The 18909-nt window shown below is 43.2% G+C and overlaps 1 protein-coding gene across 1 annotated transcript in view; it reads right to left on the bottom strand.

Annotated features, from left to right (window-relative positions):
• RAB8B (RAB8B, member RAS oncogene family) overlaps positions 1 to 16927 on the bottom strand; it is a 62771-nt gene extending 45844 nt beyond the window's left edge. The window contains exon 1 of the mRNA XM_081094459.1: positions 16707 to 16927. Within this exon, the coding sequence (XP_080950585.1) occupies positions 16707 to 16830 (124 nt within the window). The 5' untranslated portion in view covers positions 16831 to 16927. The remainder of the gene's footprint in view (positions 1 to 16706) is intronic.
• Positions 16928 to 18909: the final 1982 nt, after the last annotated feature.

Consider the following 18909-nt stretch of genomic DNA (forward strand, 5'->3'; position numbering starts at 1 on the left):
TGAAGCAGGCAGCGCAGACTTTTGAGGGGTTGAGGAGATAGCAGAAAAGTGCAGGTGACAAGACTTGTCTTTCAAGAAATTAAAAAACAGCCCTGACTGGTTTGGCCCAGTGGCTAGAGTGTCGGCCTGTGGACTGAAGGGTCCCAGGTTCGATTCCAGTCAAGGGCATGTACCTTGGTTGTGGGCACATCCCCAGTAGGGAGTGTGCAGGAGGCGGCTGATCCATGTTTCTCTCTCATGGATGTTTCTAACTCTCTATCCCTCTCCCTTCCTCTCTGTAAAAAAATCAATAAAATATATTTTTAAAAAAAGAAATTAAAAAACAAAGAAAAGGGGACGGGGAGATGAGTGACTTGAGGAAGCAGTGAATTTAAGGGATCTCCTTATTTGAATGGGGACAATTTCAGCAGAGTTGAAAGAACAGAAGAAAGGGCGAGGAGAGACAGAGACGACAGAAGATGGAGGGTAGGAGGGGGACAACTGCCAGAGCTGGGTCCCGGGACAGTGGGAAGGTAGCACATTAAGAATATCAACCAACAGGTCAGCACTGGCTCCTTGGGGAGAAGGTGAAATACTCAGAAATGAGAGATAGTAAGAAAGGTGAGGAAGCTCTCGTTAGAAGGTTGTGTGGTCTTTTCTGGACAATAGATGCAGAGGGGAATCATTTGCTGTGATTTGAGTGAGACCTGAACAGCTGGACTTGAGAGTACCAACAGCTGTCAAGTGTACATTCATTCAACCAACTATTACTGAGGGCCTTCCATGCCCCAGAAATTGGGCATTTATGCCTGGGCATAAATGGGCATTTATTATTATAAATACTCTGGGTAAAAGAGAAACCGTTTGATTTTATCGCTCTCACATCTAGAAAAAGACCCTAAGCAATAACAGGTGATAATTACACATCCTTTGAAGCTTATGTATGTGCTAATGGATGAGATTTCCCTATTGCAGGAGCCCAAAATCCATTCCTCAGAAGAAAATATATGGTGTTAGTTCATTTATTCCACAAACAGATACAGTGTGCCTGAGCATCAGGTAAGTGAGCTCTGAGGAAGCAAGTCATGGCCTCTGTTCCCCAGAGGTTCACAACCAATGTGATGCTTCTGTGCTCCCCACCAGTGGGGCACGCTGCATTGCTTGGAGCATTAACTGACCCACCATCACAACCTTTATGCTTCATTAGGAGGCAAGAGTCTGGCCATCTGAACATTTTTAACAGCATATTTTCTGTATACAACATAGTTTTAGGGAGTGGACTGGACCAGAGAGTTCTGTGGATGGTTTTTCAGTGCTATTCAACCTCAAAATGAACTCTCTTAAAACCATTGCAGCTTTTAAATTTATAAACCAAATGTGTCAAATAAAATCTACCTTCCTCACACTGATCTTTAAGACCCTTCATGATCTCATCCCTGCCACCTCTTATACTAGCTTTGTAATATATGGTTTTTTAAAAAATGTTTAAAAACACTTTTAAACTAGTGAAAAGCATCTCAACTCATCTTCCTGGTCCAAACCCAATTTCAGATTTATGCCTACCGTGTACATGTAATCATCATCATCATGTACTACGTACCACAAAAAGGAAAAGTGTTAAAAGTGGGGGGCGGGAGATGCTTTTACCACTATGCTTATACTGATACATTTATTTCCCTAATGCTCTTGGTGAGACAGTTTTGTGACTAAAAAGAAAATTAATAGCATGTATCAATATTATAAAAATATGATTAATGACTTTTTGAGATTAAAGTATCATCATCTTGATTATTAGGTAAAGAAAAGCCTATTAACTAACTTTCAAGTTGGGTAATTTACTCCATTAAAACAGGGTCTGGTGTTTCAAGATTTAATGTATTGTTCAAATTCATGTATGCAAACAAACTCATTAAGATTCAGGAGCCTTCCTGCAGAGACTCACTGCACTTAGAATTCAGGGCCCTAACCGAAGACATCCAACTGGAGTATTTTAATGGAAACATTTGTCTTTTCTAGACAGGACATTCTCCACTATTGTTTTCGTTCTTACCCGAAGGAGGAATTAAAAATGCCCTGAGAGTTTGCAGCAGCTGGAAGGCTGCGAAGAGCTTGCTCCTTACATTACACTAACATTATGCACCAGAGGTCAAGGACTGCTCTTGGACACCTCCTTACGCCAGGGTAGCCAGCGACAGTCACCGTCACTCTGGGAATGAGTTTAAAGACAAATATTTCTCATTCTAGCTTTGTAAAATGCACATGGTCCTAAACTTGAAGAACTAATTTTCAAAAAAAACTGAAGCACACCCCATTATGTGACCGAAATGTTTCTGTTGGTATTTTTTATGAAACTTGTTCTAACAAGTTACCTGGAAATAAATGAAATCCTTCACCCTTTATTGAGCCTGTGTGCTAGGCCCTGTGCGAAATGCTTTACTACAGTCCATTAAACCGCTGGGCAACAGTCCTCTGCAGAAGAGGGGTGTGAGGCCAGGGAGGTTAAAAGAACTGACATCACCAGCTGACAAGGAGTAGTATCACTGTTCACCTTGCAGCACCACCTCCTTAACGATAACCCATCTTTTGTTGTAAATATTTCTGAGTCACTTACGACAGAAAGTCATAGTGGTTAAAAACGCAGACTCTACAACCAAAGTGCCTGGGTACAAACCTGAGTTGGTTCCACCACTTACCAGCTGTGTGTCCTTGAGAAGGTAACCATTCTGTGCCCCAATGACCGCATTTGGGAAACAGAAATAACAACAGACTGCACCTAAGAGGTTGTTGTGAGAATTAAAGGAGCCAATCCATAAAGAAAATGTTAATTCATGAAAAATGCCTAGAACTGTACCTGGTGTACAGTACGCAGTCAATAAATGTCAGCTCTTATCATTGAAAGCAAGTGTTATAACAATAAAGTGTCCGGGGCCTACCCTGAGTGAACTGGGACTGAGTAATTCCCTCCCACCCGTTCACACACACATGCATGTTTTGGGGGTCTCCCATGTGCCAAAGATGTTATACAAACAATAATTTGTTCATTCTCAAAAACAAAATGAAACAAAAATCTGGCAAGGGAGTTACTATCCTTCCTTTGTCAATAAGGAAAATTGGTTAATTTGACCAAGGCTCTCAAATAGGAAGTAGCAGACTCAGCATTCAAATTTAAGAGTTTCTGTCTCAAAAATGCAGGTGATTTTATCTATACAATGCTATTTGGAGTTATTTCTACTTTTCTATTTCGTCAGGGAGTCACAGGTAATCATTTAGGAGCCGAGTTTTGGAAGAGACTTTTGAGTGAACCTGGCACAGCAGTCCCTTTTGCTTATGAAGAAATGGAAGCCCAGGAAGTTTGCTACTGTGTGCAAAGTCCTGTAACAAATGCCATCTCTGAGGGTGCAGCAGTATGCTTTCCTCTCCCATGTTGGTGGCCTGCCTCTAGGAAGGCCTCAGCCTTGCTCCTAATCTTTTCAGGGCTCAGAGAAACCAATGACCACTGTACACATCAAGAATGCAACAGCTGGCCCTAATCGGTTTGGCTCAGTGGATAGAGCATTGGCCTGCAGACTAAAGAGTCCCAGTTTCGATTCCAGTCAAGGGCATGTACCTTGGTTACAGGCACATCCCCAGTAGAGGGTGTGCAGGAGGCAGCTGATCAATGTTTCCTTCTCATCAATGTTTCTAACTCTCTTTCCCTCTCTCATCCTCTCTGTAAGAAATCAATAAAATATATTTTTTTAAAAAAAGAATGCAACAGCTGAAGGAACTCCTACCAGTTGCAACAGCATGGATGGACCTGAAGAGCATCATGCTAAGTGAAATTAGCCAGTCAAAGAAAGTTAAGTATCATGTGATCTCACTCATTTGTGGAATATAATGAACAACATAAACTAATGAACAAAAATAGAGCCAGAGGAAAAAAATATTTTAGAGTGTAATAGAAGTAATCCTGTTATTTGCAGATTTTTAATATTTCCTATAACTTTTATAATATTATACTATGTTAATACAGTATTGGTAATATTATTATATTTAAAATCTTTTTTTCTTAAAATATGAATATATATTGCATGTAATAGTATTATATTTAAAATCATCTTTCTTAAAATATTAATGTTTATTGCATGTAAATGGCTATTTTGTAAAAAAAAAAAAAAAATTAGATAGATTTCAAAAAAAATTGCAACAGCTAAGTGAGGACCCAGGGGCTCCCCTCTGTGACAAGTTCATGAATTTTAGAAGATGGACTTTATTATATCAAATTCAGCTGCTTGGGCCTTTCTGCTTTCTGGCTCACTGCACCATTCTGGAGACCCAGGGCTAGCAAATGGATGTTAGTCTAGTCTATAATGCACTGTGAGGAAAATTCTGCCAACCAGGACTTTTCAAACAAAACCCAGAGCAGAGACAATTTCATCCTGAAAAAAAGGAAAGGACAGGCTGACATGAGGTTTAAGCCTAATTTGTCAAAGGAAAAAGGCTCACAATTATAGTTGCTGTTCCTAGTGATGTTACAGTCTAAGGCCAACAGCATATAAGCTTAACAAGCCAACGGCCCCATGCGGAGAGGCAGTGCTGAGATTTCTGATATAATTAGTTTCCTTTACGCAAAAGAGCTGGATTCATAATTAAATGCTGTTGCCTCCTGCCCACATTCTGCTGTGCACATATTTGATTGCTTCCTAAGGGACTGGGTTAGAGGTCAGGGGACAACCCAAAACCACAAGTCCAGTCCACTGACCTCCTAGGGCTGACAGGAATGTGATGCACGTTTGCAATAGTTGTTCCTGGGGCCCACCTAGGAAGAGGCTGACTTCATCTTTCCACTCAACACACTTCTCAAGAGTTCGCTGGTCAGTTTACACAGTTCTCACAGACCACTGGAAGTGACTGCTACCACAGGCTAAGTGCCAGTGCACTGAGTCCCACGGAAAACTCCTGACCATTCTGAGAGGGGCAGGTTGTTGCGGACAGACTGTGGTCCAGAACTGAAGTGTGAGGCTCGAGTCATGGCTCCTCTACCTATTTACTTGGTCAAATCAATGACCCTCTCAGAACCTCAGCTTCCTTGTCTAGAACATGGAGATACTAATCTCTGTCCATGGACAGGATTATGAGAGGTTTAAATAGTGATGTAAATGAAAGTACTTTGTAAACAGTGAAGGTCCCAGTGAAGGGAAGAGGCCACTGAGATAGTCTGCTAATCTCCTAACTAGTCTCTGGGTGTAAAATCCCGCTCTCAGGATACAAGTCCAGACCCTGAACAGGTTTCACATCCCTCCACAATCTGCGCTCTACTACCCTTCAACCTTACCGTTGTTACATACCCCACTTCCCTGGAGGCCGTAGCCAAACAGGATTTCTCCAAATTCTTCCCAAGGCTGTACTGGCTGGCCCATTTACCCAACTGATTCCGTCGCGCTCTGATTTTAGATTAGGTGTCATTTCTCCCTAGAAGCTTTCCTCTATCTCTTCTCTCTACTTTCGTAACATTTTCTATTTATCCACCGTGGCCCTTTTCATCATTGTATTCAGACCGCCTTGATACTTGTTACTCTTTCCCCTCTCAAAGACTAAATAATGTTGCTCATTGAAGGAGTGAAGTTAGTGACCTAGTGGACAAATCACTGTTAGCCTACTAACAAATCACTGAAGCACCCTCCCCAGCCTCTGCTTTTTTTTTTTTTTTTAAATATATTTTATTGATTTTTACAGAGAGGAAGGGAGAGGGATAGAGAGTTAGAAGCATCAATGAGAGAGAAACATTGATCAGCTGCCTCCTGCACACCCCCTACTGGGAATGTGCTCGCAACCAAGGTACATGCCCTTGACCAGAATCGAACCTGGGACCTTTCAGTCCGCAGGCCAATACTCTATCCACTGAGCCAAACCAGTCAGGGCCCAGCCTCTGCTTTTATCAATTAAAACAACAAAGGCAAAAAAAAAAAAAAAGGGCATGAGAGGATTAAAGACTTGGCCAAAGCAAATGGTTACTCAAAGGCGGAGATGTACTTGGACCTTTTATCTCCTAGTTCAATCTCTGACTCTTCAAAAGTTGACTATGTCCAGATTTTATGCTATATCATCAATGTCTTTTCATAGCAAGAGAACTGAAGGCAGATGAGGAATAAGAGAAAGAGACTAGTATTCAGAAAACTAATGCTCAAGGCCAGGCCCTGTGCGACCCAGGCACACCGTTCTCTGAACCTCCGGCCCCTCATCTGTCAAATGGAAGTTTAGCATCAGCATGCCTAAGCAGCAAAAGGCTTCCTATTATTTTAGATTATTTTTCATCTATTTCACCATACTGTATATGAAGAAAATGAGATAATTTGAAAATACTTTATATATCTCCTTTGACGTAATATTTTCCCAACTTTCAAGTCCTTATTTTTCTGATGACATTTAGCTTTATTATTGAAACCAGGCATTTTTAAAGGACAGGATTCTACAACATTAAGCGGTTTCTTTAGTAGAGACAGGATAGCGAGAAGCTAGGAAAATTCCTTGACCATGTGGAATGGGGAGACTGAGACAGATAGCTGAACAAACTGGCTGAGCAGTTTACAGCCAGATGAAGAAGGGCGCCTCGCCTCCCCAGAGATAACATCTAGGCTTCAGTTGTATTTCAGCTCCAGGCCCGGAAAAGCAGCAAAACCAGGTGGGCAAGGCCAGGATCAGCTGCAGTGACTAATGACCCCCTGCCCTGGCACTGAGCAATCAGTCAAGACCGTGACCCTGAAAGAGCACACCTGGAAAACTGATGAATATTCTACTGAAACTCTCCCTTGAAACCTCCCCTCCAGCCCCTGCCTGCAAGAGATCGATAAAAACCCTCAAAACAAAAGACCCATGGCCCGCTCTCCCTCTGGGAAGCATGTCTGCGGCTTTCTCTGCTCTCTCTGCTTCCCCGGCTTCGTCCCCCACAGGCATGCATCTCCTAAACTCTAAGGGAACCCACAAAACTTACAACCAGGGGAGCAATGGGCTGTGGCAGCTTGTCCCAGGCTAACCCCCTGACCCTGTCCCCAAGGCTCCCTTTCTCTGACTTCCCAGAGAGCTAAGGCAGCCCAGCCTAAGCTCTCCTGTTGCTCCTATGCTAAGCCCTTCTTTGTTTCACTGTCCCCAGCTTTAATAAACATACCCTCATAGTCACCGGGACTTGTGTTGTGAAATCTTTTCTGCTCGAAGTCAAGAACCCTCACACTACAGACTGACCCTAGGCAGACCCACTTAAGGGCCAAGACCCCTGTCCACTAACAGAACTACAAAAAGTTTAACTGACAAGATCAACACAGGCTGGGCTTGAAGCCTGCACTGCCTGCACGATGAGAAAACAGGCCTAGCTTAATGTCCTTGGGAGGGGCTTGCGCCGTGACTGCCTGGAAGCACGCACCGCGTGTTTTTCAGAGTACTATATATTCTATTTTGCAATAATAACGAGATAATTTGAATTTAAAAATGAGGTAAATCATATAATGAGATCACGACATACATTTAAAATTAAAGTCTAAAGGGCCATGATACACACCTCTGACTATATTACATACGCATGTTTTTAATTTTAATTATAACAGAATTTTGTGAAATGAAAGAAATTAGTTGGATTGTCCCATGAATTTTTCATGCTTCTATAAGGACTGGAAATCTTCAAAACAATAGTAAGTAGAGCAAATGAGGAATGCACTCACTCAAATTATTTTGTTTGTGAATGGCACCCTTATCAATACGTCACCGTTTGCTGCTGGTGGTGCCTGAGACAAGTACCAGTACCAGTTTTTAATCTTCTAGTTCTAAACAGTATAAGAGAGCAATACAGTCAGAAATCATTATTAATTCTCACACTACATTACGCACAAGTTTCTAAACACAATAGTTCACTCCAACTGCCAACAAAAGCAAAAGCAAGAGACTGAACAAGTAGACAAAGAAATCAATAGGAGAGGAGAGGAGAATGTTGTTTTCATTATTCTCTTTCCAACCCAATTCCCTCTCCCCAAGTCCTGGTATGGGTGAGGTGTTAATGCAGAGAGTGGAATGAGAAAGTGGTCGGGGTCATTCAAAAAATGGAAAAATTGTTTTCTAAGCCATCTCAAGATTTTATTCAGAGACCTTAAGAAGAAAAAAAAGTTAAATATTCTTTATTGAAAACTATAAACAGCTGCTCCATCCAAATTCATAAGCAACTTACAAATTACAGTAGGGTTAGTCACTGACATCTCAGAACACAAGCCCTTTTTTGTAATGGATTTTGTGTATTTTGTTGTTAAAAATTTCAACTTCCATGGCTGAAAGTCTTTTTCAAAGAAAGCGCTTATTGGGCCATTTCTAGCAAGAAAAAAAGGATCAGGTCTGGGGGTATAAAGTCTAAACCACCACCAGCAGCACCAGGTGGAAAAGACAACATTGGGTCATCCTGGAGTTGGCCAGCCTTTTTATACATGAAGTAGGGGAAGAAAGATGTAAGCTGTTGTGAAAGAACTTACACTGGCTGTAGATAAAGGAGGTGGGAGAAGGCAAAGCAGGGCTAGTTCTGGGAGAAGTGCTCCTCTGGACTGGTTATGGGCAACAGTCTGAAAAGTTCATGTGTAAACAAGATGCGAAGGAAGGCTCCAGGGTTTGATGGCATCCGTCTATCTTCTCTTTAGATAATAGCCACCTGGAAGTTAATTCAAAGTTCCAACATACACGCAGGAATGTGAGCAATCTTGTTAGCTGGCCACAGCTATGAACAGCTAACTGCTCTGTCTTTCTCTCCCTCTTTGGCCCACCGTAACTTAATCAAGCGCATTTTAGAATTTTTTTCCTTGTCAGTGTGTATGACATTAGAATATTCTGCAACACCTATTCCAGATAAATAAATATTGCATAGGTTCCTAAGAAAAAAAACTCTTAAAATTCAACTTTTAAATAGACCCCCTATATTTCATGTTAAAACCTGATCACATATTTTAGAGATTGTTCTACCACTTTATACATCAGGAAAACATCTATGAGTTGTTCAAATAATTATTGCCAAGTTCTTTGCCAAAACAGGCAAAATTATAGTGTGATGTGGGGGAAGTCACGTCAGTCCAAGCTTTGCCAACAGAAAGCTGTGCAACACTACACACATTGCTTAACTGCTTTGTGGGCTGGTTTATATCATAATGCAGTGAGAGTCCATCCTCACCCAGCTTTTGCAAAGTGCTTTGAAATTCTACAATGCTGTCATCCAGTCTATCTCAGTGATGGCAAGCCTATATTTGATGAACATTAAGGACATGCAGAGCTTTAGCATTTTCTCCTGGGAACAAAGAATTAAAATTCATGTCCAGCAACAGGTGACTTATTAAACTATTGCTGAATGCTACAGGTAGGACTGCAAGCAAATACTTCATCACAGCCAAGAAACAGGGCTGCTTCGGAATCTGTTTCCAAATTGTTTCTACCACTGTCTGTGGCCTCCCAAAGGAAGTCCTGAGTAACTAAGTTACACAAAATAAAACAAAAAGCAGGCTTATTTCTTCTTCTACAGACAATCAGGCATCCACTTCCTTTAAAGTTCTTATTAATTCAAATCAAAATAAGAAAAGTCCAAAGATACAAATTTTGGGTCTTTCCTATGTTCAGTAGGAAAAGGAGAAAAGGACACATCTCCAGACACAATACAAGTAATAATCATTCCCCAGTAATATATATATATTTTAATCCTCACCCGAGATTTTGTTGTTCTTGTTTTAGCGAGAGGAAGGGAGAGAGAGAAACAGATGTGAGAGAGTAACATCAATCAGTTGCCTCCAGTACACACCTTGACTAGGGATCAAACCTACAACCTACGTATGTGCCCTGACCAGGAATGAAACCCACAACCCTTTGATGTACTGGATAATGCTCCAACCAACTGAGACACGTGGCCAGGGCCACCAGTAATACTTTTAATATTGAAATTTAGACACCATGCATTGGATAGCTACCTACTCACTTTAGAAAATAGACAGCATATGTGTATGACATTGCCACCCAATCTCTCCCTCCACTGCCATGGCAGACATCAGGAATCCATGACCGCCCTCAAGCTTGCTGAGCTCAGACAGGACCTCAGGATTCTATACAACACAGCATTCCAGGTGGCCCCTAACAACCCGTCATTACTGGCTTTCATACTAAAGCCTATTTCAGCCCGGCTCTGCATATTCCTCAACGTACTATGCCAAAATATTGAAATGGATCTTCAAAGACAGCCACTTCCTGATAGTGTCAAGATAGAGTAAAACCTTCACTTAAACAATAAAATGGTAATGTTTTCCTGTAATAAGAGCAAAGAACATAACTGCAAACATTAGTTTTAGTCCAGACACTATGCTATTCCAGTGAGATGTGCAAGTGGTTCTATATAATAAAGGTTTATATTCATCTTTTTAAAAATAGAATTTGGCTTTATTCAACACAAACACTGAATTCCAATCCACTCACTATCCTGTCACTCAAACAAGTGCTGGGCAGAACACAGACACAAACAGAGCTCCATCTGCTAATTAAAACTGGGCACAAAACTGTTAACAGGCATCTGTTGCATTGTTTGAATCTAATGGGCAGAGACAAAGCTGAAATGGCTCTTCAAAAGCAAACCCAGTGATTTCACTCATTTTCTCTGGTATTTATGTTAGTGGGGGGTTGGAAGCATGGTGTTAAACAGCTTATTATAATGTCTGAAAGATAAGTGAAATATCTTGCATATTTTAAAACATCCCTTCAAAACTGATCATAGAAAGCTATACAACATTTTATACTAGGGTAAATACCATTCTTGTGTAAAGAATTCATAGTAAGCACTTTTAATCTTATCTCAGACATCATCTAATCATCTACAACTATGAAAGAAGAAAACTAAAATCCAAGCAATGCTTTACAACTTACACAGTGCTTTCACAGTTCATCCATCCAGTCATTCATCTGTCCAATTGAGTGGTCATTTAATACAGGCATTGGAGATTTAAGAGATGAATAAGACTTGATTCCTGCCCTAGGGAATTCACAGTAACCCTGAAAAATTGGTACTGTGTTATTACACTCTAGTATAGATGAAAAAACTAAGGCCCAAGAAGGACAACTGATTCACTAAAGGCCAGAAAACTAGGAAAGGCAGATGTCAGGACATGAACCCAGATCTGACTCCAGACCCACTGCTCTTCTTAACGTGCCATGCCCTTTCCCTAACACCGAACATGAACAAGTCCACTTCATTGGCTACTGACACGTCAGAAGGTCCACATTGTTATGCTCCACAATATTACTACTCACCTAAATCTACTACCTCATCCCCACTACAATGTTCTTTCCAATCTACTATGAAAAACTACTTCCTACAAAATTCTTCCAAGCAGCAAGAGAGCTGGCCCCCAGGCGGTCAGACCTAAACAGAACCGGCTACAGGCCTTGCCGCAGCATCCTGGCCTTCCATTTCTGATTCCACACTTCTGTTCATGTTCAGTTATCAGATTCAGTTCAAGAACTAACTGCTATTTTATTCCTTAGTTTGCCTTATCTTCACAGATTAGACTTATCTCCCTCTAAAACAAGATGCAAACCAATTTCCCTCCAGCTTTTCTCAGTGGATCCAAACAATCTTGGTGCTGTTGCCAAGAGAATCTCCTCCCTGATTTGCTGCCATGCAGAACAGCTGGCCAAGTTCTTTATTAAAGTACACTTATGTTTAAGACACATCAATATCTGTAGCCAGGAACTCAGTTTCCCTGCTCTCCTCTTTAATTTGTTGAATGGCTTTTTTCATATGCTAGAACACAAACTGAGGAGATGAGTTTAACCCTTTACTACCAAGTATTAAATTCTACATGTTCTGAAATAGATAGGAAGTCTACTGACAGCTTTGAAAGAACACGACATTAAAATAAGGTTTCATGTACAAAATGTCCAATTTGAAGTTGAATGTTCCGTGCATATTTTTGTTTGCAAGGATGAAACGAATGAAAACAACTATGAAAATTAAAATCAACTTGCTCTACATATCTGGATCACGCTCAGCCAAATGTTGATATCATCTTGGCTAAAAATGTAAACATGACAAAGTTTGTTTTTCAGTCAATAAGTCTTGATAAAAGCTTTGAATTGCTACCAACGAAAAACAGTTTTTAATAAAGTTGGGGTCAGCAAACTTTTTATATAAAGAAAGAGTAAATATTTTTAAGCTTTGTGGGACACAGATGGTCTCTTGCATATTCTTTGTTTTGTTTGATTTTTTTAATAACCCTTTAGCACTGTAAAAAACCATTCTTACAGTGGACTGCAAAAAACAGGCTGCAGGCCACATTGGCCTATGGGCAACAGTTTGTCAACCCCTGATTTTGAGGAAACTGAATACAAGAAAAAAAAAAAGCAATGTTACAGAAGAAAACATCTAAAAGTGCTCTGGTGAGAGAAGGCTGCAACAACTGCCATCATCCCCTTATTAATATGATTGCATTAGTTATTTTGCACAGGGAAGGAATTTTAATGACAGGGTGCCCTTTGATCTCCTAACCTGAAACCACAGAAAGAGCAAAGGACAGCTTCAGGTGCTGAGCTGTCCCTGTATCCCCTGCTGCAGCACTCTGAACCACTGTATGAGCATTCACTATTTCCTGGAACAGATTTGGCTCATCAAAGTGGGAACATTTAACTTTCTCCACATAAAGCATACGGGCAAAATCTAATTTCTTCCTAGAAAAGGTGGTGACAAATTTGTGGAGATGGTCATGCTGATTAGATACAGCAGCAGCTTGATTGTGAAAAGCGGCACAGACTTGGATTGGAGTGCGCTGGAGTCTCTGTTACAACCCGCTGTGATCTTGACAATGTCAACTTAACCTTAGTTTTTTATTTATAAAATTGGGGCGGGGGCATAAAGATCATCTCTAAGACTCTTTCTGCTGTCAAACTATGACTATACTAAAATGAAACCACTCAGGAAATACCCTAACCGGAAGACGGGGCGGGGGGAGAGAGGGGGAAGGGGGGCAGGCCAGGGGAAAGACAGCAAAGGGAAGAAGCTTAGATTGTCTTGTTAGAGAACAGGATCTGCTTTTCTTTTTCTTCTACCAGCACCTTATTCAGTACAGGTCATTCCAACATGTCAATGTGCCCTCCTATCAATATTAAAATGTACCCACAGCCCAGAGGAAATATAACACGTAGCTAACTGTATAGCTGTTTCCTGGTTGTCTTAATGTTACATTTTATAGACATTTAATTAAGCATTAATTATGATTATGTAAGAGGTTTGGGAAGCCAATTAAAAAACTTTTTTCAGTTCTCAAATATTGGAACTGAAAGGCTAGCACTGGGCCTATTATTTCAAATGGATAAAACAATCCTACTCAATAGTTGACAAATATTATCTGACTAATATACTGGAAGAGTCCCAATAAGTCCGTTGGAAGAAAACGTACCCCTCCACCACCCAAAGAGCAAAAAGGGAATGAGGGGAGCCAGGATATCTGAGAGAACAGCCGGACCTTAGAGAAGTAAGGAAAAGTATCTGGGCAACAACTGTATCTGCTCTGAAAATGACTAATTGTCGCCTTCCTCTCATGATGGCAGACGCCTCATGAAAAGTGTCTAAAGATGGCAAGAGGCCCTTTTTAAAACTACTTAAACTTTGACAAACCAAAACTAAGTCTTAAAATGTCCCCTCATTAGAAGAAGCAGGCACAAGGTATACATGGTATACATATCTACCAAACCACACACACACACACAGACCCCAGGCGTTAAGAAATGCATCTTTCCTGTGACATAGACCTTATCAAGGTTTGTCAGCAATGCTGTGGCAGACCTTGTCAAAACCCAGTTCCAATACCCAGGAACTTACACACCTAGGAACTTCAAGAAGTAACTATGACTGGGAGGAGATGAACCACCAGCTCTCACTTCAACAACTTCCTATCACCTGGGAATGGGATGGGAGTGTTAAGGGAGTAGTGCGGCGGTTCTCAACCTGTGGGTCGCGACCCCTTTGGCAGTCAAACGACCCTTTCACAGGGGTCGCCTAAGACCATCCTGCATATCAGATATTTACATTACGATTCATAACAGTAGCAACATTACAATTATGAAGTAGCAACGAAAATAATTTTATGGTTGGATCACAACATGAGGAACTGTATTTAAAGGGCCAGAAGGTTGAGAACCACTGGAGTAGTGGGATTTTGCTACTAGCGATGTGGACACTCCAAACCTATGTTTGTGGAGATTTTTACTACGATGGTATTAACATTCACCTTAGTTTCCTAACTTCATTTCAATTGCAAAGCACTGGGTTTCAGGTATATAAACTCTTCTACTGTTTGAAGGCAGTGTGCTACCACTTCCTGTTGGGGCTCTGTGGGGAGGGGGGGTAAGTGGAGGCATGGAAGATTTCCCCCTCCTCCATGTCAAGTGAAGACACAGCTCATAGTCTCTTTTTACCACATCCACCACACAGAAAATACAAAGACTAAGATTATTCATGAGATTCACCCCGTTTAACTGTCTACCACCTGTTCCAAACAGTGTCAGGACACTGTTTTTCATGCCTTAATAGCTGCGTCCCTCCATTGAACTGAATTGCAATCATTAAAAAAAAAAAAAAAATCAACACAAAAAGAATTCTAATCCTTCAGAATGAAAAGTAATTTTTAAAAGCCACTATTTTAAAAGGAAGTAGTCACCCTTACAGGAAATATGGGGCAAAAATTAAGGCAAAAAGGGGAAAACTAATTAAACTATTATAAACAAGCAAAGGTCATCCAAGGAGCTTAACAGAAATAGCATCCAAACGACTCACTCACTGTCAAAGCAGGAGACTGCTTCTGGGAGCGTCAAGCATAGAATGGACAAAAGACTACCCACTCAACGAGTCAGAAACTGTCCTTTACCAACTGGGCTGCAGCATGCATTCAACAATGTAAGAAGGTTACTCTAGGTTTTGAGATGAGTACCAGCATCAAAATTAACGCCCTTTAGCTGCTGTAACAGCTCCAACCAAATCTCTCAGAAATATACTTGAGACGTGACATTTAAAATCTGCTTCCTCAGAAAAGAAAAAGTCCCACTCAAGACTGACTGCCAAGAACTTGCAGCTCAAACTTCCCTAAGCCCAGACATCATAACGCCGGGGAGCTTTCAGACCACTCAATTCCTGTGAAAGAGGCCAGAGCCAGCCAGCCAACCACACAGCTTTGCCTGCTGCTTGATTCGAAGAGTGCTCTATACCCAATTATGCTTTTTAAAGAAATAATAAGTTATCCCTAAAACATACACATAATCACATAACACTTATGACCATCGCACTAGCCCCCAATAATCCCAGAGATTCATGGTAAAATAAGCTGTAAGAATTCATTTGAAAGACGCTTAAGTGAGCTCCTCGGAGAAGCCACAAGCATCACCCAGACGACCAAAAGTTAAGATCCTTCAGGCACTTAATTAACCGCAGCTATTTAACAAGGAAAAGGGTGTTAAGGTCACTTGGTTGGCAGCTTAAAACCAGCTTTGATTTCCTCTTCAGTTTATAGGAAGTTAGAGAACTTGTTACCTGAACACAAAGTCTTCCAGTACAAAAGGTGGAAGGACAGCTCCCAGCCCAGATCAGAAAAAAAACTGAATCAAATGAAAATAACCGGGGGTGGGGGGTGGGGGGTGTGTGTGATTCGTTGAGCAACTCATAATTAAAACCAGAGCAAAAAATACAGGGACCCAGGCAGACTCCTCGGCTGCGAAGTTCTTAAACATTCAAGCCCAAGAATTTAACAACTAAGTGTTGCTTTTCAGGAGATGGTAGTAAAGGTCTCCTATTTTCCAGACCACACCGCTCCCCAAAGTCACCGATTCCCTTAACGCCCCTTCACGCTCGCAGAACAATTTAATGCCCTGGATACAGCCTCCTCTCATTGGGCACTTTTTCTCTTTTTCCTGCACTTTGTCCCGAGGAAGCGAGGACAGAAGAGGGTAACAGTGCTCCCAGTTCCTGAAGAAAGTCCTGCTGTCCACGCCCTGCCCTCGCCCACCTCCTCCACCGAGTGCCCGGCCTCCTCCCCCCTTTCATCTCACACCAGCTCTCCTTCACTTTCTCCCCCACGCACCCGACTCGGTCCTCTGGTCCCCTGAACCCTGCCCCGACCTGCAGCTTCCTTCTGCCCCCGCCAGGACACCTCCCCAGACCCCGGTGCCCGGTCCCTCGCCTCCCACCACTCACCCCCCCCCAGCCCCCTCCCGCTGCTGGACTCGCACCATTCGTGCCCCGGTGTCTCCTGTTCCTCTACTTCGCGTCCCTCCCGTTCCCCCAACCCTTCATTTCCCCTTCACATTTCCTTCCTCTTTCCTGTCTTTCCATCCATCTCACACCCACTATCCCTTTCTCTCCCTCCCTGAGGTTCCTTGTGTTCCACACACACACACTTTGTCCCCCGAAGACCCTTCCCTGTCACCCCACCCCTTTCGTTTCCCCCAACACCCCTGCGTCCTTGTTCCATTGGTTCCCCTTTCCCTTTCTTTGCCCCCAAGTTTCCCCTTCACCTCCCAGCCTCACATCTCCGCCCGCCCCTTTCCTCTCTCCGTCTCCCTCGCCCACGGCCCTCGCCGTCCCGCCGGCCGCGGGGTCCTCTCCCTGGGGCCCCCAAGCCCTCCCCCGCCCCCTCTCCAGGCCCCCTCGCCCTCGCCCTCGCCCCCTGTTTCTCACTCCCGGTCCCTGGCAGCGGCCCCTCCCTCACCGATGGTGGAGATGAAGGTGGTGTTAAAGGCGTCCTCCGAAAAGCGGAAAAGGAGGCAGGTCTTGCCCACCCCCGAGTCGCCGATCAGCAGCAGCTTGAACAGATAATCGTACGTCTTCGCCATCTTCTCGCTCCGGCCGTCTGACCCGGGAGCGAGAGCAGCAGCCGAGCGAGGCGGAGAGGGGGCCGCGGCGAGGGGGCGTGCCCGCCCAGCCGCCGCTCGCCCCGCCCCTCGCCCCGCCCCTTCCCTAGGAGAAGGCCTGCGCGCCCCGCCCCGCGTGGCCAATCCGCGGGGGTTTTGTCATCACCGCCCCGAAACCCAGGGCTTCATGGGACTTGTAGTTCCTTCGAGGAGCTTCGGGCGTGCCTGGCGCGTCTGGCGCTGGCCGTACGGACTGCCCCACAGGATAAAAGAAGGTCCGCTCTGGGAGGTGCGGCCAGGTGCACTAGGCGTTTCCATCCAAGTGAGGAAGGGAGGCCCAGTTTCGAACTCTGCGTATCGCGCCTGTGGGTTATCTGCAGTGCATTATCGGGTACTCAACTTCGTCATTTCTTTTGTGTGCGGGCTGCTTTCAAATCCAGGACCTCGGAATCTGAATCCCGCGGTTCCTGCATCTCTGCTGCGGGGACCCAGAGCTGAAATGCTTTCTTTCCTTATCGTTGCTGTGGCACAGCCTGTGGATTATCTGCAGTGCATTGTCTGGCTTCTCCTCCAGTTCCTGCCCTGCACCACCTCTAAGCCCGCTCCCGCAGCCCCTCAGTTACAGAGCTGGAAAAGAATGATTGCCATTCTAAGTTGAACCACACTTCTGTTTTCTTCTTCAGACTTCCAGACCAAAGCCAAATACGATGGGTATTTTAGAGGATCTGCTATGCAGACCATTCCCCTCTCCCCGCAGGAGGATGGATAAAAAAAAAATCTTGGAATTGAACATAGTAGGATTGTGCTACAGGTTTATGCCCTTAAAAATTGCAAGCATCATGCGAGGCAGGAACGATGACTACGGGAATCTAGAGTCTATGATTGGGATTTTGTCTTGGTTTAGCTGATTAACTGCACACAGGCTCTCTGTGCCTCGGTTTTCTCCTCTGGAGAGTGGGTATAAATCTAACTGTTTCATAGGACTGTAGGGAAAACTAAATGTGAAAACACTTTGAAATCCACAAGGCCTTGTACAAATGTTAGGATCCCTTCTTCAACCCTCAGAAGACAAGCCCTCACTTAATGGATGACAGATGAAGGGGGGGAAGCAACATTCTGTTATACCCAATTTAATCCTTTATTTACTATTTTAGACTATTTTTTGTTTTTGTGGATGTACTACCATTCAGGTCTCTTTCATTCTCTAGTAGCAGAAATCCCATCAGACCAAGTTCTCCAGAAAGTAGTGTTTACTGGCTCAGGTAAAGTTGAAGGACAAATAAATAGCTAAGGAGGTCTGGGCCAGTCAGGGCTCTCTGTCTCTCATCTCTTTTTTTTTTTTTTCCTTCTCAGTTTTAATTCTAATATGTCAAATACCAACAGATAAGACCCACATGAACAAAAACTCTTTAGGGTCCTCAATAATTTTTTTAAGATGATAAAGGGGTCCTGAGGCCAAAATATTTGAGAAACTGGCCTAGGCATTTACCTTAGATCAGGGTGGGCAAACTTTTTGACTTGAGGGCCACAATGGGTTCTTAAACTGGACCGGAGGGCCGGAACAAAAGCATGGATGGAGTGTTTGTGTGAACTAATATAAATTCAAAGTAAACATCATTACATAAAAGGGTACAGTCTTTTATTCCAATAGTTTTATTCATTTCAAACGGGCCGGATCCGGCCCGCAGGCCGTAGTTTGCCCACGGCTGCCTTAGATCAAAAGAAACAACTTCTAGTAGGTTATAGGAGGTTATTAAGGGAGCCAGTGGCCTCAACCATCCTATATAATAAAAGGCTAATATGCAAATAGACCAAACAGCAGAACAACTGGTTGCTATGATGTGCACTGACCACCAGGGGGCAGATGCTCAATGCAAGAGCTGCCACCTGGTGGTCAGTGCGCTCCCACAGGGGGAGCGCCGCTCAGCCAGAAGCCGGGCTCACAGCTGGTGAGCACAGGGAGGTGGCGGGAGCCTCTCCCGCCTCTAAGGCAGCGCTAAGGATAAGGCTGTCCAACTATGGCTCCCGGACTTCGAAAGGGTGAAGGCCGAGCTGAAGGCC

Source organism: Myotis nattereri (assembly GCF_964212035.1).
Source record: "Myotis nattereri genome assembly, chromosome: 1".
Classification (NCBI taxonomy): Eukaryota; Metazoa; Chordata; class Mammalia; order Chiroptera; family Vespertilionidae; genus Myotis; species Myotis nattereri.